The sequence below is a fragment of the Coccinella septempunctata genome, chromosome 7, assembly GCF_907165205.1.
Source record: "Coccinella septempunctata chromosome 7, icCocSept1.1, whole genome shotgun sequence".
NCBI lineage: Eukaryota > Metazoa > Arthropoda > Insecta > Coleoptera > Coccinellidae > Coccinella > Coccinella septempunctata.
The window spans coordinates 23,606,249-23,628,360 of record NC_058195.1 but is presented as its reverse complement, the minus strand read 5'-3'; the positions used below and the strand labels follow the sequence as shown (position 1 = coordinate 23,628,360).

General features: G+C 37.2%; 1 protein-coding gene across 1 annotated transcript in view; it reads left to right on the top strand.

The window, feature by feature from the left end:
- Positions 1-22,112, top strand: part of LOC123316425 (dynein axonemal heavy chain 3) — a 2,043,583-nt gene that overhangs the window by 1,464,400 nt on the left and 557,071 nt on the right. The window contains exon 40 of the mRNA XM_044902499.1: positions 18,822-19,000. Within this exon, the coding sequence (XP_044758434.1) occupies positions 18,822-19,000 (179 nt within the window). The remainder of the gene's footprint in view (positions 1-18,821; positions 19,001-22,112) is intronic.

Genomic DNA, 22,112 nt, shown 5'->3' with positions numbered 1-22,112 from the left:
TGCAAGTATGTTCCTCAATGTCTTTTCTCCAAAACTTGAATTTCCTTCCCCACATCAGTACTGATAGGTCCTCCTCAAAATTGATTATTGCCAGATTGGCATAAAGGAATTACCTTCCTATAATAACCTGGACGTTTCCTAATATCCTGTCATCACACAAGACAGCCGTCCAATTCGTTCCCAATTTTTCTTCTTCTGGGCCCACAAAAATATTCGTCGTACTCCAGGTACGTATACTATGTCCTGACACACTAGTCAACTGCACCCCAATTCCGGTTCCATTCAACATCAGAATGTTAATCAGTTCCTTTTTTACGAGTGTCAGAGAAGCTCGTTCTTCTACTAACACTTAGTTTTATTATATGTGGTACGTCATATAACCCTACGAATTTCACCTCCGGGATCACCATGACCGAACGCCTCCTTGAATCTGTCTTATATACCTGCCTCGTTGGTGACACTCGATTACTCTGCCTCTCTAGAAATTTCCGGCCTCCGCCCTGGCAGCTGGACTTTAGCCCTCGAAGTTTAAATTTTTCAATCGAAAACTAGACGGCGTCCGCGATTGCTTTGGAATCGCGCCGGTAAATTTGGTAATTCCTGATGCCCTAAGTTCCCAGAAGCATTTATTCCCTCTCCTCTCCATGTTCCATTTCCAAAATTCTGTCTTTGTTTTCGTCTTTCAAATGAATTTTTCTTAAGACAGACCCTTGCCTAATGTCCGTGCTGGTTACAGTTATAACACGATCCTTGTGTCCGTTGACCCATTTTCCTGTTATTCCGGCATTCCCTCGCAAAATGTCCCGTTTGGCCGCACGGTACTTTTACATTCCTCCGCCGAATGTCCCCCCTTTTCGCACAATTGGCACACTGTTCCAGTGTCAACTGTTGATATCCTCATCCCTCCACTGCAACATCCTATTGGTTGTTTCACGCAACCGAACTTCGGCCTTTTCCAAATCCACATCTTTTTCCTTCAACAATAAATTTCCGGTTTCTTTCATAACATCCTTCCTGAGGCCAATTTTTTTTTTTTTGTGTAGCAGGGGGAAAATCTACAAATCAGACGAACCACCCTCTCCTGAGGGGGAACAAGTGTGGGGATTCTCACTCTCTGGAGCTCGAGACCCACTAAAAACCCATAACTGCTATTTGAATATTGGTTCCGGGCATTTACCTATAAACCGTTCATCTCTTAGTCGGTTGTTCTTAGATCTTCCAGGGCATTTTTCAGAACTTGGCTATGTCGGTTGAGGTTCCTTCTATTCAGATCATTTTTATTCATCTGATGTATTCTTTTGAGTCTTCGATTTTCTCTATAAGATCTTTTACTTCTTTAGGCGTATCGCCATGCGGATGACTTGGTTCTGGTCTCTTCACTCTTCTCGTGCTTTTTTCGTAAGCTTTCAATATAATCTCTTCCATTTAAGCAACCGCTCATTCCAGATCCTCTGGAGTGCTTATTGTTGGAATTTCTGTTATTTCCGATTGTATTAAATGGCTGTATTTAGCCCAATTGGTATATTCTCTTATTTCCATCAGTTTTTCTCTTGGTTCTTCTCCAATTCTCAATTCCACGGGATTGTGGTTTGAGGTTTCATCTTCCAAAGATTCAATCGAGAATTCTTGAGTTATATTTTTCAATTTCGCGAAATCTATTACATCTGGTATTTCTATACCAAAAGCAAGGTATGTTGGTAAATCTTGGCCAATCACTATGGCATTCTGTTTTTTGGCGAAATCCTTGAGTTTTTCGCCATTTCTATTCTCTGTTCTGCTGTTCCATAATGGGACAGCAGTTGAAATCTCCGATGCTGATTTTCGGGTTTGTTCCTTTCATTATATTGTATATCTCTTCTTTCAATAAATTGTTTTGTGGTGGCTTGTATGTCGAGGTAATTTCGACTATTTGACGATTTAATTCGGCAACAATCGTCACTGTTTCTGTTTCTCCTTGTGTTTCATCGGATCTACTTTCAAAGAAGTGTTTCAGATCTGTTCTCACCAATATTGCTACTCCTCCTCCGGTGTTTGTAGTTCTGTCACATCTATGTTTCATAATTCATGAAATTCAGTCGTCTATCCCGGTTTATTCTTGTTTCCTGTAGGGCTATAATATCAGGTTGTCTCTCTGATATTATTTCTTCTATCTCAGCTTTCCGAGTGTTGATTCCGTTTATGTTCCACGAGATTATCTTGAGGGATTTCTTCCTAATATCCGCAAAGTCCATTAATTCAGTTTACTGAATAATTTTTGGGTTTTTCCTCCATTCCTCTTTCAAATTTCAACATTTTTTCTGTGAAGATATCTAGATCATCGGCTGATTCAGATATTTTTTTTTTCTGGTTGACTATTTACAGTCGGTTTCAATTGAGTCTCCTTTTGTTCCTCTTCCTTCTGCATAGGCTTATAAGTTACTGTCTTATTTTCCTGTTCTGCAGGTTTGGTTTTCATAGTTTCCTGAACTTTTCGTGCATTTATTCGACGGCTTTTTCCGTTCTGTCTGTTTTTGGCCAGCTTTCTTCTTTCTGGTCACCAGCTTAAATTCGCTACATCTCTTGTAGCTTGCTGGATGTCCTTCTTCACCACATAAAACGGATGTAGCGTTTCTTTCTTCACCTTTCCTGGTAAGTTCACAATCTTTGCTGCTATGGTTTCCCGAACACTTCACACATCTCCACGGGAAGGAGCATTTATTTTGTGCGTGTCTGTACCTTTGGCATCTGAAGCATTTGCTTGGACTTTCTGCCTTCTTTTTTGGTTCGACTGTAATACAAAGGTTGTAGAGTCGTTGGATATCGAATATCTCCTTCTTCAGCGTTTTAACCAGATATAATAGTATTGGCTTTTTCGTTTTGTTTGATGTCATTTTAGACACCTGGTCATCATCGATTCCCTGGAATCTCAGGTCATTTTTAATCAGTTCCAGATCTGCGTCTATTGGAAGATGCCTAATGACGGCGTAAATTTTTGTAACAAAAACAACCGATTAATAGTCACCGATAAACACAAAAGGAATTATACTATGGGCGCAAAAAAATTAAACTTAATTGACGACGTCTCTTTTAAAATTTCTAATAAACTGAGTTCAAATTCAATAAATCCGAAAATTCAACTCTGCGTTCTAAATCCTACGTAATTGATACTCAAGAAATTTTTTTTTTTTCGAAATATTCACTTCAAAATCATCAAGTTCCTACAAATTCGACATTTTCAATACCACACACTAATATACACTCAGAATAACAAACAGAAAAAAAAAATTTAACCATCAGCCAAGAATGCACCCCCAAAACAATAAAATTTTCGCGAAAAATCAAATTTCAATCTTCAATATTGATCAACTACTGTATCAATCGATTAATCGAATCTTTCACAATCTATTGAACTCCAATGCTCTTCACAAATAAAATTTCTCAACTATCTCCCGAATATAAAACTTGATTTTGATTTTGAAATAAAATTCTGATCCAACACACTGAAGAGGAAATAACGAACTCTACACAACTTTTTTTCATATCTCGGCAGCTGAACTTCAACGAAAAAAAATTTCTGTTCGCAGCTGTACTTTTCAACTTCCACAAAATAACGCTTGAAATAAACAGAAACCGACGCAAAATGAAATTATCTTGGGCAATAAAAGAACTCACAGTTCCAACATCCTATAAAGTCCTCAAATTCAATGATATAATCAAAAATAGGTCTACCAATCATGAAATCAATCAAAAATCCCCAATCAACAGCAACAGTTCATGAAACACAATTCTCCCAATACTTTTCACTTCTAGAATGACGCCTAACAAAATATTAGATTTAGATTAACTCGCTCCAGAAACAATCAGTAACTTTGAAAATAAAACTTCTCGAATAAAAGAATTTAGTATTCCACCCAGAAAAATCAACTAACATCATTCCACCTCTGTCACCAGTGTTATTACGCACCCCTTATCTTGAATCAATGGCAGAGCCCTGTTAAAGGCAAAAAGAAAGGTGGATTCGGCCCGTCGCGCGAAGGACAGGTTTTTGATGTTATTTCTATAATTTTTCTGTGGAGAAACTTCAAATGAAACTGATGTAAAATTCAACGAATAAATCTATTGCAAAAATTTGAAAACTTCTTTACAAGCCATTATTTGTTCGATGACGCCAGAATTCAACTCAAATTCTTAAACTTAAATTGCCCAACTAAAAGCACAAAAACTATTAAATATAATCAAATATAATTAATGAATCTTAAAGGAGCTTTCAGGACTCTGGACAAACAAAAATTGGAACTTTCTACCTTTTTCTGCGACCATCGTTCGCCCAATGGGGCTGATGGTGAACTTTTTCGATCACCAGACTTCCCGCGCACAGAACGGCGAATTTTTTACACTCAACCGCACTTCCTGCACTTTTACGTCGTCAACGATTAACGCTCTTCGTTTTGACCCTATCCAAAATTCCTAAAATCCTTTATCCGATCTCTACCACAAATAAAAAACAATTATTACGCCCAAAACTGACTTCAACCTCGACACTGTTCCCCGAATAGCTCATACCCGTCTCCTCTTTTGAGACCTAATTCTGAAAACCTACTTCTTAATTTCTCGAACTGCCGAATCTACTCCCGGACTTCCATATATACTCTATTCCGTCCTTCCGACGACTTCCCGTCTATTTTTTTCGACTGACTGTCTCCCTTTTTTTTTTTTTTTTGGTGTGGGGATTCTCACTCTCCTAAGCTCGAGACCCAGCAAAAACGCTTAACTGCTTCTTGAATATTGATTCCGGGCATTTGCCTATAAACCGGTTTTCTTCTCGCACACTATCGTGCTGGGATTTATGTGTTCATCCTTTATTGGATAACACTTCATTGGATTTTTCAATAAGTTTATGATCTTATTCAAATCTTTTCTTAATTGATCCCTTGGTCTCCTTCGGTAAATTCGCATTCTCCTTTTGTCTTCCTCTGGGTCGTAGTCCACTAGTCTCCTGAGTTCTCGATTCGGATGGTTTTTCGCCGTTTCGAATAATTTCTCTGCTTTTCTGTTCATGAATTCCGTTATGGTTTCCCATTTTAGGTCCCTATAAATCTGTCTATTCCTGACAAACCAAGGTGCATCTATTGCACATCGTAGCAGCTTGTTTTCAGTGGCCTGCATTTTTTTTGATGTGGCTCTTTGCCGCGAAACCCCAGGCAACTGATCCATAAGGCAGTTGAGGCCTAGCAACGGCTTTGAATATCTGCAATTTTGTCTCTTTCGACATGTGGCTTTTTCTTCCTACTAGAGGGTAGAGTCTATTCATCGCTGATTTCGTTTTGTCGATTGCTTGTTTGATATGACTTTTCCAAGTAAGTCCTTCGTCAAGCGTTATACCTAAATATTTGGCTTCATTTTTCCAGTCGCAGTCTTCTCTTCTGTAGTAATATTGCTTGGCTCTTTTGTCCCTTGAGCTTGATTTTCCACTTTATGCACAAGTCATTTGGTTCCCCAATCCATTCTTGTAGAACTCGTTCTATTACTTCTGGGTTGAGGTGTCGAATTGCTTTGCCTTTGTCGTCAGCATATAACGTTTGCATAGTTCTTGGGTACCTCGTGAATGTATATGTTGTACAGAAGTGGTCCAAGTACTGACCCTTGGGGTACTCCAGCCTCTATATCTCTTGTTGTGGAGCATTCTTTTTCTACTTTCACGTAAAATCTCACATCTCACCTTATATATTAATCCTTCATGCCATACACTGTCAAATGCTCTGGCGACGCGACGTCTAGTAAAACAAGACCTGTAGCTTGTTCATTTTGGAATCTCTCTGTAATGTATTAGGTGAGCCGTAATATTTGTTGCTCTGTTGAATGCTCTCTTCTGAATCCGAACTGTTATGGTGGTATTAGTTTCATATTTTCGGTTTCCTCATTTAGCCTCAGGGCAATAATTCTTTCTCCTACTTTTCCTAACGACGACAGCAGACTTATCGGTCTGTAGTTTTGTGGGAACTTCTTCTCTTTGAATGATTTATTGAACACTATGACTTCCGCTGTTTTCCATTTTTCTGGGAAGTATTCTGTCCTCATAATTCCATTTGCGATATTTTTTAGAGCAGCTATACCTTTTCTAGGTAATTTCTTTAACATAACATTCGTTATTTCATCGCTTCCGGGAGCTTGCCTCTTCTTCAAACTTCTAATTATTTGCCTGATTTCATTTGGCGATGTTGGCTTGTCTATTTCAGCAGTCGCTGATAATTCATCCATTTCTTCATCATTTTCTTCAACCAGTTCTTCCAAATCTTCATTATCGTCGTCTATCCTGTTATTTATTCTCGATTCTCGTTCGATCGAGTCCGCCAATGCTTCTTCCTTATCAGTATTGGTATACGCCATTCCCCTTTCTCCGTATGGGGGTGGAATTTTAATATTTTCTCCTCGTAGGCTTTTTTGCATTCTCCATACATAATGATCGATTGTATTCAGTTCTTGAACCCTTCTGTTCCATCTGCTGGTTCTTAGATCTTTCAGGGCATTTTTCAGAACTTGGCTATGGCGGTTGAGGTCCCTTCTATTCAGATTATATTTATTCATCCGATATATCCGACCAAAACTTGGGTAGGCTGGTCCAGTTTGGTGGTGCTCCACGAAGGCCACCAGCGATATTCTTGAGTCCACACAGCAATGGGCCACTCGCGCTCATTATGGTCCAATACGACCCTCATATGAACAGCGACTTTCTGCTGGATTTGTCACTCTTCGAGGAGAGACGTGACCCGATCTTCTCGTTTCGAGCCATGCAGGGCCACTTCGGTGAGAGGGTTCGCAGTATGTTTCCTCTGAATAGGAATAACTTGCGAGGGCACATTTTCAAATTGAAACGTGAAAATTTCAGGTCCTCCTAACGTCAACACTTCCTACCTAACCGGATATTTCACAATTGGAACCGTCAGCCTGAATGCGTAGTGCGATCGACCACGGTAAACGGTTTCAAAAACAGTTATGACAGGTGGAAGTCCTCTCTACGAGGAACTGTGGTGTTATATTTAATTCTTCGCTTTTGTTTTTGTATATGATATTTCAGTTTTGTATTTTTCGCTTTCATTTTTATCCTCATCAGTTTATGTATGCACATATGTAATCTAATAATAATCTTCGAGTTTATAGGCTTGTCCTCTACTCGAAACAATTGTGTAATAAATAAATAAATAAATATTTTTATGAGTCTTCGATTTTCATCAAGTTATGCGGATGACTTGGTGCTGGTCTCTTCACTCTTCTCGTGCTTTTTTTGTAAGCTCCCAATATAATCTCTTCCAGTTTATCGACCGCACATTCCAGATCCTCCGGAGAGCTTATTGTTAAAATTTCTGTTATTTCCGATTGTATTGAATGGCTTTATTTAGCCCAATTGGTATATTCTCTCATTTCTATCAGTGTTTCTGTTGGTTCTTTCCCAATTGTCAATTCCACTGGATTGTGGTTTGAGGTTTCATCTTCCAAAGATTCAATCGAGAATTCTTGAGTTATATTTTTCAAATTCGCGAAATCTATTGCATCTGGTATTTCTATACCAAAAGCAAGATATGTTGGTAACTCTGGTCCAATCACTATGGCATTCTGTTTTTCGGCGAAATCCTTGAGTTTTTTGCCATTTTTATTCTCTGCTCTGCTGTTCTATAATTGTCGTATGTGTAATTCTGTAGTTGTGTTTGTCTTGATGCGCATACTCCAATGAGGGATGTAAAATTGTCGTTGTGAATAAAGTTAGTTAAGATACAGATGTTGAGTAATTAAGATGACCCTCGGATAATTGATAATCAAAGTATTTCAAGAAAAGCAGAATAATGGAGATTTACAGTTGAAATCTCCGATGCATATTTTCGGGATTGTCCCGTCTAAAATGTTGTTTATCTCTTCTTCCAATAAATTGTTTTGTGGTGGCTTGTATGCCGAGGTAATTCAAACTCTTTGACGATTTAATTCGGCAACAATCGTCACTGTTTCTGTTTCTCCCTGTGTTTCGTCAGATCTACTTTTGAAGTAGTGTTTCAGATCTGTTCTCACCAATATTGCTACACCTCCTCTGGTGTTTGTAATTCTGTCACATCTGTACGTTTCATTTTTTATGATGTAACGTTAAATATCATGAATTCCAGGCGGTAATTGAACGCCTCTGTAGGCTTCGAAACTAGGCAATTAATAAAACATCTTCAATCTAACAAAAAAAGTTGTCCTCAAGTCCTCACTTCCGTGCGCCATATGAGTTCGAGAATTTTCAATTGTATTCACGTCTTCTTCTGAAACAAGTGTTTGAAATTTGACATTCAAGTTTGTGAAATTATAATCACACGATTCTTTCGGATATTTTGAATTGTTGAATTCATTGAATTCTGTTGATTTAATTTGGATTTTTTGGGAATCAAACAGAATTTCCGTTTCATACGGGATAGATATTCACTTACTGAAGAACATTCTAGAAAGCCGACCACCATCTTAGGTAACGTTATGAAAGTTATCGATTATGTCCAAGATCGTTCAACAACTGAGTCGATTTTAGGCTTTTATTAATATAGACCTTCAACATTTGGGCGTTTGGTGTGTGCAGCGAGAGCAATTAACAGAAAACAAGGTCACGAACAACAACCATTTTTCAACATCTTCGAAAATCCAGTGACTTCAAGAATTTGAACAACCCTTGACTTCGTTTGGGAGATCACCCCTTGGAATTGACCTTGAGGCCTCTACAGGGCAAGAATTGACACTGGATGAGTACAAATTTCTTTTCATTCTCTCCAGACGTTTTTTTCTTAAATTACAGTTACCAAATTTCAAGAACACTTATAATTGATATATTAAGAACTGGACCACCTATTAGTAAAATCTATCAAATTCATTATTTTCAATTCAAGTAGCGAATATTGGATTTTTATCACCTTGAAATAATTTCACCTGATTATTTTCATTCATTGTACTCAATACCTGTAAATGAAAGCCGGCTTTCATCTCCTCAGCTGAAATTGCCAGGTTGACTAATAATAACTAATGGTTTAACTTGATTATGAGATTCGTTTCTTGATAAATATTATTTCAATCATAAACTTTTGAATAAATACCAAAGATCTAATTTAGGAAGAAAAAAAAAAGACTTTCATTGAACAGCTTTTTCTATTTTGTTAGTTTTGATCTTAAGTGAAAGTAACCAATTCGAAAGTAAATTTTAAAACTAACTGGCGCCCTCTATTTTTCAAGAAACCCACCCCCTTCTCCACTCAGAGCTAAGTCGCGAGCCCAGCCAATTTAATTTGTGTTACTGTTTCCGATAAAATTATCCGTAAATCAAAATCTATACGTAACATAATTAATTGGCGCCCAACGTGGGGCCCTCCCTTTCTGGTCACAACTTTCTGATTTGCTCTTGATTTTGGATGTTTTGTTTGATCGATGTTGTTTCCACTAAAATTGTCATCATTTCTGTATTGATCATAGTTCTGGATTTTCAGGAGATGTTGCGTGTTGGAAATTCTTTCATTTACCTTGTCGGCTCGTATAAAAACTAGCATATGTTGGTTTTTATGTTGATCTCGTTGTTTATCTTGCGGTTTTCATACTTAACTTGGATATAATTGAGTACTTTTGCTGAATAATTCTTCGTAGAATTCAACAGATTTTTAAATTATTTCGGAGAATTTCACCTTTAGTCGGAAATAAATTGCTGTCGATCTTTTTCATTCGAATTGTTATTGTTCTTAAATATAATATAGCATATTTTCATACTTTTAGAGATTCATTTCTTTCAATATGGAATTGAATTTCGAATGTAATCGTTTAGCCAAAGACGAGCTTGTATATGAATTGAGCATAAGGGGGTTTGAGGATGTCGGTACGGTCGGGGAAATGCGAACTTGTTTAAGAAATGTTTTAAAACTAGAAAAATCGGGACAAAAACTTACATATCCTTCGTATGCTTTGAAATCCGATGATGAATTTAAAATAGTTGAAGTTAAAATTGATGAGATACAGAGTTTGATAGATAATTTCTCTGATGATGTTAATAGTGGACCTTATAGGAAAATTATTTCTAAGATTGCTCATATCGTAAAGCGTGTTGATAGAATACCCTATGAGGATGATAATACACGTAAAACCCGTAGTAAACTTCTAAGCAAAAGTTTGACGTTGATGCCTAAATTGAAGAATCGTCTTCGTATCATTCAAAATCGGGAAGTCAGCTTTTTGGATTCGAGTCTTTTGAATTTGGAACTGACCGACGATGATTCGGATGAGAGTGGCGCCGATGTTACTGCTACCCCCGGAACTCTATTTTACCGGTTAAGACCACAAATGCATCTGTTAAATCTGTTCCAGTTTATAAATGGAACTTGAAATTTTCAGGGGATGATAGGAAATGTTCAGTTGCTTCTTTTTTGGAGAGAGTCGAAAGATTTCGACAGGCTAGACATGTAGATAAAGATGAGTTGTTTCAGTCGGCTTTCGATTTGTTTAATGGTACCGCCGAAAAGTGGTTTAGCGCGAATTGCTCTCGATTTAATAGTTGGGATGAATTGGCTCTCGGACTGAAGAAACAATTTCAGCCGCCAGATTATGACGATCGTTTATTTGAAGAAATTAAGAGACGTACACAGGGCGATGACGAGAATATAGGATTTTTTGTTGCTAACATGAAAAATTTCTTCTCCAGACTAACTTGTATTGTTCCGGAATCAACTCAGTTGAAAATAATCATGAAAAATCTTAATCCATATTATCAACTTCATCTCGGTTTAGTCGACGTTGATTCAATCGATCATCTTGTAGAGTTATGCACGAAATTGGAGATAAAAAAGCAAAATATCGAAAATTTCAGTAAACCCTTGCGTAAAAGAGGTGATTTAGAACCCGATTTGGCTTATGTCAATGTAAGTTCGAGTGTTCCATGTGGTTCGCGAGATGAGAGATGTGCTTCAATCAATGTTGTAAAATGTTGGAACTGTCAGAAGAGCGGTCATAAATCTAAATATTGTAGAAAACCACCGAGAAAGCATTGTTTTAAGTGTGGGGAGCCAAACGTAACTGTTCATACCTGTCAAAACTGTAGAGGTTCTAATGTTTCGGGAAACTAAACAGGGAGTCGATTTTGGGTAGCAAATCGAAATCCCATCTCCGTGCTACCGAGACAAATAAAGTTGACGTAGAAAAGCAGAAAATAGTTTTAGATTACATCATTTCACATTTAGATAAAGATCAGAGGCCTTACTTGAAAGAAAATATTTTTGGTCTCCAATTTTTCGGTCTTTTGGACTCTGGGGCTTCGCGAACCATCATTGGAGAAGATGTTTACGAGAGACTTCGTAATTTCAATATTGTTGTGAATAAATGTGATTCCACGGAAGTTACTGTTGCAAACGGCGAATCTTGTTCAATTCTCGGGATGATTCAAATTCCTATTCAGCTCATGAGCAAGGTGAAAGTAATTGACGTATTGGTTGTTCCTTCCTTGAGGGATAAATTTATTTTGGGTTTAGATTTTTGGAGAGCGATGGGAATAATACCGAATCTTAACGAGGATGTTTGGAATTTTTCTTGTTCGGAAGTTGATCTAAAGCAAACAGAAACTGGTGCATTACATTGTAGAACAGATTTGAGTGATTCACAACAAAAGATCTTGGAAGAGTTCATTGAGAAATATTTTTTTGAGATGGGAGACAGAGTAGGCTGTACTAAACAAGTAGAGTTCGAAATTCACACAGATTCACCTCCCATAAAACAGCGTCATTACCCGGTATCTCCTGTAGTACAACGGCATATTGACGAGGAGTTAAATAAAATGCTCGAGTTAGGAATTGTCGAGAAATCGAATAGTTCGTGGTCATCACCGATCATATTAGTGAAAAAGAAAGACGGGAGTTATAGGTTTTGCGTAGACTTTCGTAAATTAAATAATGTAACGAAAAGCGATGCTTATCCATTACCTTACATTTCGAGAATTTTAGATCGTCTAAAAGGAGCTAAATACTTATCATCTATGGATATTAAATCCGCATATTGGCAAATACCCATGAAAGATTCAAGTAAGGAATATACAGCATTCACAGTTCCGAATCGTGGACTTTTTCATTTCGTTAGAATGCCATTCGGTCTAAAAAACGCACCTGCAGTTTGGCAACACCTTATGGACAAAGTGATTGGAGCTGATTTAGAACCTTTCGTTTTCGTTTACTTAGACGATATAATTATAGTAACGGAATCTTTCGAAAAACACTTAGAGATATTGAATATCCTTTTTCAACGGCTTCGTGATGCTGGGTTGACTATCAGTCGAGAAAAGAGTCATTTTTGTAAACCCGAATTACGATATTTGGGTTATATTGTCGACAAACACGGTTTGCGAGTTGATCCGGATAAGGTTACAGCTATTATGAAGATTTCTGTACCAAAAACGGTGAAAGAAATAAGATCATTTCTTGGGATGGCTTCGTGGTACCGACGTTTTATACCGAATTTTTCGAGTACTGTTTTTCCTTTGAGTCAACTTTTGAGGAAGAACGCGAAATTCGTTTGGAGTTCAGAATGCGATCATGCCTTCAAAACTATAAAGGAATATTTAGTTACTGCGCCGTTATTAAGTTGCCCTGATTTCTCGTTACCATTTACTGTTCAAACTGATAGCAGTGATTTTGGTTTAGGGGCTGTGCTTAGTCAACAAACTCCAGAGGGTGAGAAAGTAATCTGCTATCTCAGTCGATCATTAAGCAAGTCTGAACGCAAATATTCGACTACAGAAAAAGAACTTTTGTGTGTAGTCTGGGCACTAGAAAAATTAAGGCCATATATTGAGGGATCACACTTCACTGTAATTACTGATCATCATTCTTTAATATGGTTACACAACCTCAAAGATCCTAATGGTAGATTGAGTAGATGGGCGGTCAGGCTGCAACAGTTTGATTTTACGATTATACATCGAAAGGGGAAAAATCATGTCGTCCCTGATTACCTTTCGCGTTCAGTTCCTAAAGTTGATTGTGACTCGGTTGAAGTACTTGCAGATTTAGATTTGGAAGATTTTTCTAAAACTAACGATAAATTTTACTTAAACTTGAAAACGTCTATAGCGGAAAAACCCTTGAAGTATCCTAAATGGCGCCTTGAAAACGGTAATATCTATAAATACGTGAAAAGCAATATACCCCAGATGTTACGAGAAGAAAATGATTATTGGAAATTACTAGTTCCGAAAGAATTCCGTTCGAAACTTATTCTGCAAATGCATTCTATGCCTACGTCCGGTCATCCTGGAGTTTTTAAAACTTATCATAAGATTTGTGAAAGATTTTATTGGCCAAAAATGAAACGTGATATATCTAATTTCATCAAAAAATGTAATGTCTGTATTGGACACAAACCAGTTCAGAAACCTCCAGCTGGATTTTTGGGTGAACGTCCTCGTTTATCTCGTCCTTTTCAGATGATAAGTATCGATATTATGGGTCCACTTCCCAAATCCACGAAGGGATATAAATACATTTTAATGGTCTGCGACTATTTTACAAAATTCGTTCTTTCAGTTCCTTTACGCAATGCTACCGTTCCTAAAATATGCGAGTATTTGGAAAATGAAGTATTCTTGTTGTTCGGAGTGCCTCAATATTTAATCACCGATAACGGACCTCAGTTCAGGAGTAAGAAATTTACTGATTTGTGTAAGAAATATAGAACAAAAATTTTCTTTAACGCTCTATATCATCCTCAGAACAATCCTACGGAGCGATGTAACCGTGTTGTGAAGACTATGTTGTCATGTTATGTACAAGATAACCATCGAAAATGGGACCTTTACTTGCCTTCAGTGAGTTGTGCTATTCGTACCTTAGTACATGAAGTTACGGGATTTACTCCATATTTTTTATTGTTTGGTAGAGATCCTATTATCTCGGGTGATCAACATGGAGAACTCGAATTGGAAGAAAAGAGTATAAGCGTTGACCGACCACCTATTGACCCATTGCGAAGTGTAGGTCTTGATAAAGTTTATACAACAGTTAAAAAAAGACTCGAAAATGCCTACGCCAAAGCTAGCAAAAGGTATAATCTCAGACGACGACCAGTTACTTATACTGTTGGTGATATAGTGTGGTACAAGAATCATGCCCTTTCTAATAAGGCTAAATTTTTCTCTCACAAGTTAAGTGCGAAATATGTCGGACCTTTCAGGGTTAGAAAGAAAACTGGTACCTGTACATATGAATTAGAGAATAATTTTGGAAATTCGGTTGGAGTATGGCACGTTAATGACTTGAAAGAAGGATTTGATGAAGGGTTCGAATCCTTGGATTTTGGGGCAGAGGATGGCTGTCCCTTGCCTTGTGCATAAATCGACTAGGGTGATCACCACCCCCATTCAGTGGTCGAAAATACATTGAACATCTTTTGCATTTTCCGCTCCACGATAGTTACGTTGCTATTTGTTATTAATTTTCTATTGGTCACGATGAGGTCGATTATGTAATGTGTGACGTTACGTTTCCTTTCATTTCTCGGCTTTGGTCCACTTTGACATTGTTAGTTTTGGTTTCTGAACGGATTAGGCGTAAAATATCTTTTATATAGGATAGGACATCGTTCTATTTTGAGAATAGGATGATGGGGTCATTTAGGGACTTTCGACTTGAACTATAAGTCTCCATGCCCTCGTCTTGTATCATCGTCTCGGATGCAAGATGTTAGTTTACTTTGTTAGTTTTTTTTGACACGATTTTTTTTTTGTATTTAGAGTCTTTGGGGCATGACTTGGGCTTCGGTTGGGTGATGATATTTATCAAAGAGATGGTATCCTCGCCCCACTTCTGCTTTTATTGAAGTGGCCTTCAGTAACCGAATGCTTTTTCACTTTTCTTGTATTATTGAAATTTATATTCCAGAGTTAGGGTCACTTGCATAAGATCAGCCAACTTTTTTTTTTCTAGTAAGGGGGGGATTTGTAACGTTATAAATCATGAATTCCAGGCGGTAATTGAACGCCCCTGTAGGGTTCGAAACTAGGCAATTAATAAAACATCTTCAATCTAACAAAAAAAGTTGTCCTCAAGTCCTCACTTCCGTGCGCCATATGAGTTCGAGAATTTTCAATTGTATTCACGTCTTTTTCTGAAACAAGTGTTTGAAATTTGACATTCAAGTTTGTGAAATTATAATCACACGATTCTTTCGGATATTTTGAATTGTTGAATTCATTGAATTCTGTTGATTTAATTTGGATTTTTTGGGAATCAAACAGAATTTCCGTTTCATACGGGATAGATATTCACTTACTGAAGAACATTCTAGAAAGCCGACCACCATCTTAGGTAACGTTATGAAAGTTATCGATTATGTCCAAGATCGTTCAACAACTGACTCGATTTTAGGCTTTTATTAATATAGACTTTCAACATTTGGGCGCATGGTGTGTGCAGCGAGAGCAATTAACAGAAAACAAGGTCACGAACAACAACCATTTTTCAACATCTTCGAAAATCCAGTGACTTCAAGAATTTGAACAACCCTTGACTTCGTTTGGGAGATCACCCCTTGGAATTGACCTTGAGGCCTCTCCAGGGCAAGAATTGACACTGGATGAGTACAAATTTCTTTTCATTCTCTCCAGACGTTTTTTTCTTAAATTACAGTTACCAAATTTCAAGAACACTTATAATTGATATATTAAGAACTGGACCACCTATTAGTAAAATCTATCAAATTCATTATTTTCAATTCAAGTAGCGAATATTGGATTTTTATCACCTTGAAATAATTTCACCTGATTATTTTCATTCATTGTACTCAATACCTGTAAATGAAAGCCGGCCTTCATCTCCTCAGCTGAAATTGCCAGGTTGACTAATAATAACTAATGGTTTAACTTGATTATGAGATTCGTTTCTTGATAAATATTATTCAATCATAAACTTTTGAATAAATACCAAAGATCTAATTTAGGAAGAAAAAAAAAGACTTTCATTGAACAGCTTATTCTATTTTGTTAGTTTTGATCTTAAGTGAAAGTAACCAATTCGAAAGTAAATTTTAAAACTAACTGGCGCCCTCTATTTTTCAAGAAACCCACCCCCTTCTCCACTCAGAGCTAAGTCGCGAGCCCAGCCAATTTAATTTGTGTTACTGTTTCGATAAAATTATCCGTAAATCAAAATCTATACGTAACAATGAAATTCAGTCGTCTGTTCCGGTTTATTCTTGTTTCTTGTAGGGCTATAATATCAGGTTGTCTCTTTGATATTATTTCTTCTATCTCGGCTTTCCGAGTGTTGATCCCGTTTATGTTCCATGAGATCATCTCGAGGGATTTCTTCCTAATATCCGTAAGGTTTCATTCAGTGTACTGAATAATGCTTGGAGTTTTTTCTCCATTTCCCTCTCAATTTTCAACATTATCTTGTTGAAAATTTTTTCCGTGAATATATCTAAATCATCGGCTGATTCAGATATCTTTTTCTTCTCGCTTCCTTTTTTTGGTTCCTTTTATCATTTTCCTTCTGAGACCGAAAACCCAAATGCCTTCTCCATTTCTCGTGGGTGGATCCCCAATTATTCCACGACGCTCTAACCTTGAATTTTCTGTTATTAATTGAATTAGCCGGTTAATACTCAAGAGCCTGCTAATTCTTACAACGCCAAATCAATTATCTTCGAATATTGAATTGATATATATATGCTTTTATGGGCAAGTTATTATCTAAACTAAACCGTCTTCCTTTTAACTCAAAATCGGCATCATGTCCAACATGAAACTCCATTTTTACAACACTTATCTTCCCAGTGGAAAATTATCATTCATACGCTTTTCATGAAAACCTTTATTTTCAATTATCTTGGACTTTGAGAGCCCAAGAAGGAATTTCTTTACCCAATATTCTAGAAGCACATATATCTCGTCAATATTCCTAGGGCTGTGGTCCGTATATACACTTTGGTTTCTTCTGGTTAGTAAGTGGGTGGTCCGTAAATGTCGAATTCCTGACAATTCGGTTCATTATCTGTCACCAGAGTAACCGCTCTGGTAACTTAACTTATTCGAAACAGCGAAAGAACATCCAAACGAAGAACTCAGGAGACTAGTCGACTACGATCCGGAGGAAGTCAGAGGAAGAATGAGAATTTACAAAAGAAGACCGCGAGATCAATTGATGAGAGATTAAAATCAGTACGGAAACTTATTAAAACTATACTAAGAAGAGATATCCGAAATGGACGAACATGAAAACCCTAGCACGACAATGTGCAAGAAGAAATTAACCGGTCAAGGAATAAATGGTTTATAGGCAATGCCCGGAACCAATGTAAAGCATGTGAGTAACCCCACAGTGTTCCCTAGAAATGGGTTCCTCTGGGCGAGAGATAGAGCCCCGTGTTTTCACTGTCGCAGATTCCCCTTGCTATAAAAAAAAAAAATTAGTAACTTTCGGTTACCAAATCTGTATATACGGACCATACACTATTTATTACAGTTACATAGTTGGTGAAAGTTGGGAAGAGATGTCGCTCTTGGAGTCCAAAGCAAGCAAGTTATTGTAAATATTGCTAAGACCCTTTATGTCGGTTAGTTCATTAATTGAATCGGCTTGCTCGTATAGCACATCTTAAAAAAAACCTCTTTTTTTATATTTTGAGTCAGTATCTTAGAATTTTCAAAATCAAACGCATGACCAGCTCTCGCTACATGCAAAGCAAGCGCAGATCCATCTGCTTGTAATCTTTTATCGCTCTTGTGGATCGCGAATCTTTTTTTTTGAAGTTTGGGAGGTTTGGCCTTTGTAAACTTTACTGCAATCTAAGCAATTCAATGAGTCGACACAATTAGAGTTGGAGAGAATGGGAAATCTATCTTTAAGTTTGGTGAAAAGGAGTCTGTTAGAGAAAATGTTATATTTGTCAATTTTACGTTATCAATAGAGGAGAAGATATAAATAAGTTTACCGGTCAAAGGGTGGTAAAGAGGCAATTTTTATTTGGCTGACTGGTGAGACATCTACCTGGTGTGAAGTGCCCTGTTTGTGCTGTGGTAGTACAGCAGGAGGTTACTCAAGGGGATCAGGTGTATTCCGACTAGCAGGTAGAGAAAATCAGTCTCTTCAACAGGCCATGGCGGATCTTGTCCTTTAAGATGTCATATTCAGGAAACCTGTTTGAAATCCGTGTGTGTTAGGCCTATTAGTCTGATTCTTAGGATGTTCACGACGTTGATTTTCATCTACCAATCATGACTGGAATTGAAGTGGACGTATCTCTCTAAGCAGGACGGTTTTCTATACTAATCTAACTTGACCATGTTGCCTGCTGAGCGTAACACTTTGGTGTCTAAAAAGGGGAGAAAACTGTCTTTCTCTTCTTCCATAGTGAATTGCATATGTATGTTGTTCTTCTTTCACTGCTTCAAATGCAGCGATTTCTGGATTCTGGATTTCATTGTTTAATGGGAAGGTAACGTGATTAATTCTATGTGAAGTCATTGAAACGTCAAAATTACAAGTTTATTATCGCTAAAAAGTTGTAGTTGAGATAACCAGAACTCAACCACATAGTTTGTCATTTTAGATATTTTTCACAAGGTTCCATATATCTGTCAATTGTCCTCTGCATACTTACTGTGGGCAATTTTGGTTCAGGATTTACATAAATTCCCGTTGTCCCGAATGTATGAACATAAACCAAATTCCATATTTTATCCTTCCAAAAATTAAATGCACACATTCTAATTTTGTATGTATATATATGGTGATATCAATATCAGCGGACTTTTCTCATAAATTTTTGTGTCTTGACATTTAAAAAAATTCTTCGAAATTCTAAAACAGGTCTGTGTGATGAAACAAGCGAAACCAGACAGAAAACCCGATCCCTCTACAGGAAAGATGGTAGAAGATTGGTGGGGACCCTCCCTGAAAATTTTGGGTGATATGAAATTTTTAGATTCATTGAAGACCTATGATAAGGACAATATTCCTCCTACAGTGATGAAAAGAATAAGAGATAGGTAAGTACAACCGAATGTATTCGAATATTCCGAAATCTCGGATCGCTTATTATTCAACTCATGATAATAATCTTTTTTACTAGCGTGAGTGTTCAACCTGTTTTCCGCACGCATTGCAAATGCGAAGAGTCACTTTCCCACACGCAAATAATATATAATAATTCACTGCGTTGAGATCGTAGGATTAGGAATAAATAGGAAGAAAACATCCAATTTCCTCAATGAGCGACGTTTCGCAACTTTTTTTTCTTTATTATGTTCAAGAATACACAAAAACAGAATTAAAATGAAGGATAGAAGTTTATAAATTCTGTGTCTACATAGACGAAGATGATGTTTATAGATCCTCAATTGTCAAACATACGCTGCACGGTAAAAATGCATGTAGACAGCGACACACTCAGTCCGTCGTCGAACCGGAACTTTTTTTCATCTGGTTCAATTAGATTATTTCATGAATCCTTCGCGCAGAAGAAATTGAAAAGTTTAAAAATCGACAGAGGGAACGGTGCTCCCAGCTTGGATGCGTTATATATTATATGAAAGTCGCATAATTTGGATTCATTCATTCATTCATTGCTGCATCCCGTTACCGGGAATAAATCTACAAAAAGACAAAAACAAACAAAAAACACACGATGTGAACAGACTTATACTTTCTTAAAGCTAATTGCGACTGTGTGCTCTCCTGTGACTGTAGAGACCCAACCGTGACCTACATATCTAAGATGTCTAAAACTCTGATGTATGCACTGATTCGATTTTGTTTTTAATTTCGTGGGGATATGGGATCAGTTTCGTTTTTTTCCACTGTAGGTAGCGCTCTTTAGAAATTGACAGGGCATTGTCATTTGATATTTGAAAATAATTTCCTACGACGTACGAATATGTTGTATTTATAAGCGATTATCGGTGTGTGAAAATATATTAGTTTCGAGAAAGGGGTGTAGAACATTCATTTACGGCCGTTTTCAATAACCTATCCAAGATAAGGGATAGATCGCTATCTCCAGTTTGTCTGCCTATCTATCCTTGTAGTTATCTATCTATGGTTTGCATTTCACAATTTATGGTTTGACGTTATCTATCTCAAGGCAAGGATAGATAGGGATCTACTTAGCTCAGAGCACAGAACACTAATATAAGACCTCACATTATTAATTCATTTCTAGTGTTTGAGATATTGGAGTGTGTTAGAAACTAGAAAGTGTAAATATTTGAAGATTATGTATAAAAGGTTAATCGTGTGTATGACTACATACCCGTATGCACCGTTTCATTGAACGAGTCTTTTTTTCCCATAGAGATTCTGTGCTTAAACGTCGTTCAATGAAAGGTGCATACGGCAATAAATACATCACAATAATTGTTGGTCGAGATTCTGAACCACGCAATACTTGAAAATGAATTCCTCAACCGTAAGTACCTTCAAATAAAAGCGCCGTTGTTATCGATATTCATTTTTCATTAATTTCAAGTTCTGAAGGCAATTAGTTTTTCAGCCTAAATCAAAACCAATGACTAAAGAAAGGCCATGCGTTTGGTAGAATTTGTAGCAGCTGATGGGGTTATTACCAGTAGAGCTATTAATGCTACCAACAATAAATTGAAAGAGGAGAGTTGGAGACGATTGACCGAATCCTTCAACTCTTCGGTTTCAATTTTCCCCATTTGCGCCCTCAAATATGGACTAATTGAATCCAATAATTCACTCACAGCACCTTTGCTCAGTTGAATTCTACATGTGAACTCGTAATCATTCAAAATAATCATGTAATCAACTCGTGCTTTATAGACTTTTTGTATTATGGTCTCTTCCGATTCACTTTCTTCTCATCAACCATCTCTAATAATTCCATGTCGCTGTCGTCGCTACTCAAATGATCCATTTTTCAAAGTTAATTACAATTCAATTGTCAAGAAAACAGCACTGAAATGCACCCTGATAACAATTTCCAATGCTTATCTCTACCCCTTACTGCTCGAACTCGACAGATCAAAAAACTGAACTACCGGAGATAATTTTTACAATCGATGGTTTACTTCAAATTTCTTTGAAACGCAGATAGGCGAATATATAATGAAAGTTCCTATCTCTGGTTGTCAATCTGACCTCATTTCAGAGTAAGGGATAGATCGCTGCGGCCAGTAAGAATCGCTATCTGCAGATAGAATATTGAAACGTAAACAAGCACAAAAGGATAGATCGGTCTATCCCTAGTATCTATCTATCCACCGTTTTGATGGATAGATAGGTTATTGAAAACGGCCGTTATTCAACATGTCGTTCAGTAAGTTCAGTTTTCCATATGGACAATCAAGAGCTACAGCTAAGAATTCGGTATTGTTGGAATTTTAAGCAGAACCAAATCAGATGAACGAACATTCGGGACCAATATAGCCAAGTTTTATGGAAACTTCAGCAATATTTCAAAGAAACTGTATTGGAAATATGTAATGTGAATTGTGAGCATGTATTGAGAATCAGAAACACATCGTGAGGGCGCTTTAACGTCTGTTGAATGTGTCAAATTTCTTGGGTTGCACGTGGACGAGTTTTTGGGATGGAATTCCCATATCGAACATCTGTCCAAAAAATTGAACTGATCTTTCTTTGCCATTCATCGTCTCAAGGGTTCACTACCGTTGGATGCATTAATAAATATCTACTACGGTATGGTAAATTGTCACCTCAGCTATAATGTAGTCTTGTGGGGCGCGTCTTCTGGTACCGATCGAATTTTCATTGCTCAAAAGAAAATCATTCGGTTGATTTTTGGTTTGGGCCCTCAGGAGTCTTGTAGATCGACATTCAAGAATTATGGAATTCTCACAATTCCATGTGTTTTACATTTTGAATTGTCTCCTGCATGTAAAACATAACATCCGTAACTTAACGAAGTGTTCTGACTTTCATCAATACCAGACACGACACAATAGTATTCTATGCATACCACAGCATAGCACTAGTAAATTTGAATCATCACCTACTTCTGTGGGGATCCAGCTACACAATCATATTCCGAAAGAGCTGAAAACATTAGATACCAAAAGTTTCAAAAAAAGATCAGATCTTTATTGATCAATAAATGCTTTTACAGCACCCAGGAGT